Raw genomic sequence first — 3,806 nt, forward strand, 5'->3', positions numbered from 1 at the left:
AAAAATATTACACTGTGCACCTTTTATGTTACACCACTGCAGTGGGTGATGGACATCGTCCCATGGTAGCTCCAGTTAGTATTACCAAGCACAGCAAGTAGTCATTTTAGCTGGTCAGATTAGTTTGCAAAATCTTAGCCACCATGAAGACACACCAATATTTCATATCTTTTTTTTTATTAAAGGTTCATTTTTAAAAGTCACAAGACCTGAAAAGAGAGAAAGAAGGAAAGTTAGTCACATTTTAAAACCAAGCTCAATGTGAAATCTATGCACAAGTAGAAAAAAAAGGTCAATTCAATATTCATATTCAATTCAAAGAAAAAAAATCCAAAACACACCAGTCAGCCCATAGTCTCCCCAAGATGAGCCAAGTAGGTTGAATCGTCAGAGTCCAGGTTTAGGAAAATGTTTGAAGACCGATCAGAAGGCTCATCTTGACCAGTCTGATCTGGCTTACGCCGGCGGCAGGTCGTACATGTGGATCCATCCGTGACGGAGGAAAGGGATGACCTCGACCCGCTCTGCGCAGACTGGGAACTGCTTTGAGTAAAACCATCTTCACGCCAGGCAGGTTGTTCCCAATCTGAACCCCCCTTGCTCTGCTGTCTCGGTTCGGAAGGCCCCTGTTGTGGCTTCCAGGACGGCGGCATGGGTTGGGAGTTGGTCGCCTTGTAGCCAATAACGCCGGTGCGCCTGGCTGGCTTGTAGTCAGTGCTGCCGAGTCCACTGGATGGTCGGTAGCTGCTGCTGGCCGTCGGCCTATAACCACCACTGCCAGACGATGAAGGCTCGTAGCCGCCACCTTTGGTGCCACAGACGGAGCAAGGCTTCTTCCCGTTGCCAAATCTGCTACTGCTGGAAGTGGAGGAAGGCTTGTAGCCGCTGCTGCTGCCACCAGAGGAGGAGGGGCCATAGTTACCAGAGGAGGAAGGGCCATAGTTATCAGAGGAAGGGCCATAGTTACCAGAGGAGGAAGGGCCATAGTTACCAGAGGAGGAAGGGCCATAGTTACCAGAGGATGAGGGCTTGTAGCCATCACTGTTGCTACTGCCAGAGGAGGAAGGGCCATAGTTACCAGAGGAGGAAGGACCGTGACTACCGGAGGATGAAGGGCCATAGTTACCAGAGGAGGAAGGTTTGTAGCCACCATCACTGCTGCTTCCTGAGTATGGAGGCTTGTAGCCAGTGCTGCCGCTTGAGCTGGTGGAAGGCCTGGAGCCACCACTGCCATAGGGATAGCGTGATGAGGATGGGTAGTCATCTCTGTCTGATTCGGAGGTCTGCTGGTTTCGAGCAGGTAGCTGGCCACTTGATGCTGAGGATCTCCAAGGCTGGTTGGAGTCGTTATCCCTCTGGAATGGCCTGATGGTCCGTTCGGGCTTGTATGGGTGGGAAGCCCTGGGGCCCAGGAAACCTTGAGAACTGAAACCCGAATATCTGGCGATATTTTGGCTTTGTTTTGGAGATTTATATGTACCCTGTTGTGACCCAGAGGTCTGTGACCGCCACCTACCACCAAAGGATGGTGACTGGGTCGGGTTGTACATAGCCTGTCCAGATCCAGAGGTTTGTGGGTTCCGGATACCAGTGGATGGTTGCTGGTTTTGTTGCACAGGGTTGTAGGTCGCCTGTTGTGAGTCAGACGGCTGGGGTTTCCAGATATCGGATGATTTCTGGCCAGACTGTCCAGATCCAGAGCTCTGTGGGTTCCACATACCAGTGGATGGTTGCTGGCTCTGTTGTGAGCCAGACGGCTGGGGTTTCCAGATACCGGAGGATGGCTGCCCAGACTGTGCGGATCCAGAGGTCTGGGACGGCCAGTTTCCAGAGGATGACTGCTGGTTGGGGTTGTACGTCGTCACCTGACCGGATCCAGATGTCTGAGTGTTCCAGGTGCCCTGGGACTGCTGTCGGTTCTGCTTTACAGGGATGTACGGAGCTGGTTGAGATCCAGAGGACTGTGGCTTCCAGAGAGCAGAGGTTGGCTGTGTGGCAGGCCCATGGTTATCCAGGGAGCCAAAAACAGGGCGAGTATTAGCAGCTTTTTTCGACGCATCTTCACCAAAACCAGCATGATGATACCAGCTGCTCGGCTTCTGCAGTCCTTGTTTGATGCCAGGAAAGCCTGAAAACCCCAAATAAGCAGAAATTTAGAAAACAAAACAAAAAAATGCTACACCGAGTAGAGTAGTTTCTTTGCCTCAAAAAGCAATGGAGTCTAACTGGCTACATTTAATACACTTTGCAAGACAAAATGTACACAAATAGTATGCATTAGGAAGTTATCCATTCTAATAAAAAAATGAGTAATCAGCATGAATGCATTGAAAGAGTAATGGCCTTACCATTTACAAGCATGATGTCCTGGCAGGCAAAGACCAAAATAAGCATGGCCAACCTACAAGTACAAAAACAGAAATGTTACAGTAGGCATGGATGACCGCAGCATTGAATAGTCATGCTGAAATCAAGACAACAGCCTTTAAAAGGTACACTGTGCAGGAAATGGTCAAAAAAGGTACTGCAACTATGCTGCTCATTGAAACTGGGCTGTCTATTGCCAAATTTGATCTTTACATGAAAGTTTACTAAGTTATAAACAAATATTTCCTATATTTTTGGAAATTCAAAATGGCGGACCATGGAGAAGATCCCCCTTTTCATGTATGAAAAGTGCAATTTTTCCAGTCATGATGAATACGTAGAATTTGATGGCGGTGGTAAGTATTCATGAAAAATATAACATTAGTGAATGGGCAGCATGAATTCTGGAAATAAACAACAAAAAATCTCAGTGTCCCTTTAAAATCCATACCTCAACTCTCTTCCAGTGAGCGCCGTCATCATGCTGCAGTGCTACTCTCTACCTCCACACTATCACACGAAGACAGCAGTGGAGGCAGCTTTTAATTCAGAGGCCATTTTGTTTCAACCAATCACATGCTGAGTATGGAAACAAGCTCAGCTGAACAGCATTTGGATTCTGAGTGTACATCACTTGATTCCACTTTAACACTGGGTTTGTTCGTGATGAAGCAGCGATGCTTTTGCTAGGCAGCGTGCATGCACACTTGGCCAGTTTGGTGAATTCTGGTTAAAAAAATGTCACCTTTAATTTTGAAACAAATCATTTGTGGGAAGAAGCTTGCCTTTTCACTATAGAGCCTAATAGTTGTAGATTGCCTGATTGTTTTACCTAAAGGTGCGCTGTGTAATAATTTTTTAGCCGTTTCTATCCAGAATTGATGCTGCCCATTCATACATATCATTTTTTTCTTGAATACGCACCACCATCAAATTCTCAGCAGTTGGATTCAAATTTGGCAATAGGCAGCAATAAGTAGCATACGAATCAGTAAAAGAATCAGTAGCATAGTTGCAATAGGTGCACCTCAAACTGTTTTGAGTACATGTTAATGATTTAGATCACAATTTCAGAAGCTACATGTGCCCTTGACTGGATGTAACTTGGCTTGGGAAAGTTGTTTGGAATGTAGGCATTTTAGCCCCTTTACCATCTCGCTACATTGCTCGTATCAAAATAATTATAATTTTTTTCTTTTGCAAATTGATTGCGCCAATGACAGTCAGGTGTTAGCGAGTTTGTTCATCTACTTCAGACAACTGATGAAACGTTGAGAGAATTAAATGTTGAATGTAGAGAAAAATAATGTTGAGAGAATTATGCTCCATGCTTCTTCGCGTCCAACTCCAATTATCACATTGTGTCCATTCCAAACTAGCACCTCCCATCCTCACCTTTAGCTTGTGGCCTTGTGCTTTGCTGATGCCCCGTCTCCATG

The 3,806-nt window shown here is 46.1% G+C and overlaps 1 protein-coding gene across 1 annotated transcript; it reads right to left on the reverse strand.

The window, feature by feature from the left end:
• Nucleotides 1-319: 319 nt before the first annotated feature.
• Nucleotides 320-2,884, reverse strand: LOC134455422 (S-antigen protein-like). Its single transcript, XM_063206456.1, has 3 exons — nucleotides 2,819-2,884; nucleotides 2,349-2,401; nucleotides 320-2,128 (listed from the first exon to the last, which is right to left on the reverse strand). The coding sequence occupies exons 1-3, from the start codon at nucleotides 2,848-2,850 to the stop codon at nucleotides 345-347; spliced, it is 1,869 nt and encodes a 622-aa protein (XP_063062526.1). The 5' UTR covers nucleotides 2,851-2,884; the 3' UTR covers nucleotides 320-344.
• Nucleotides 2,885-3,806: the final 922 nt, after the last annotated feature.

The sequence above is a fragment of the Engraulis encrasicolus genome, chromosome 9 (assembly GCF_034702125.1).
Source record: "Engraulis encrasicolus isolate BLACKSEA-1 chromosome 9, IST_EnEncr_1.0, whole genome shotgun sequence".
In the NCBI taxonomy this organism is placed as follows: domain Eukaryota; kingdom Metazoa; phylum Chordata; class Actinopteri; order Clupeiformes; family Engraulidae; genus Engraulis; species Engraulis encrasicolus.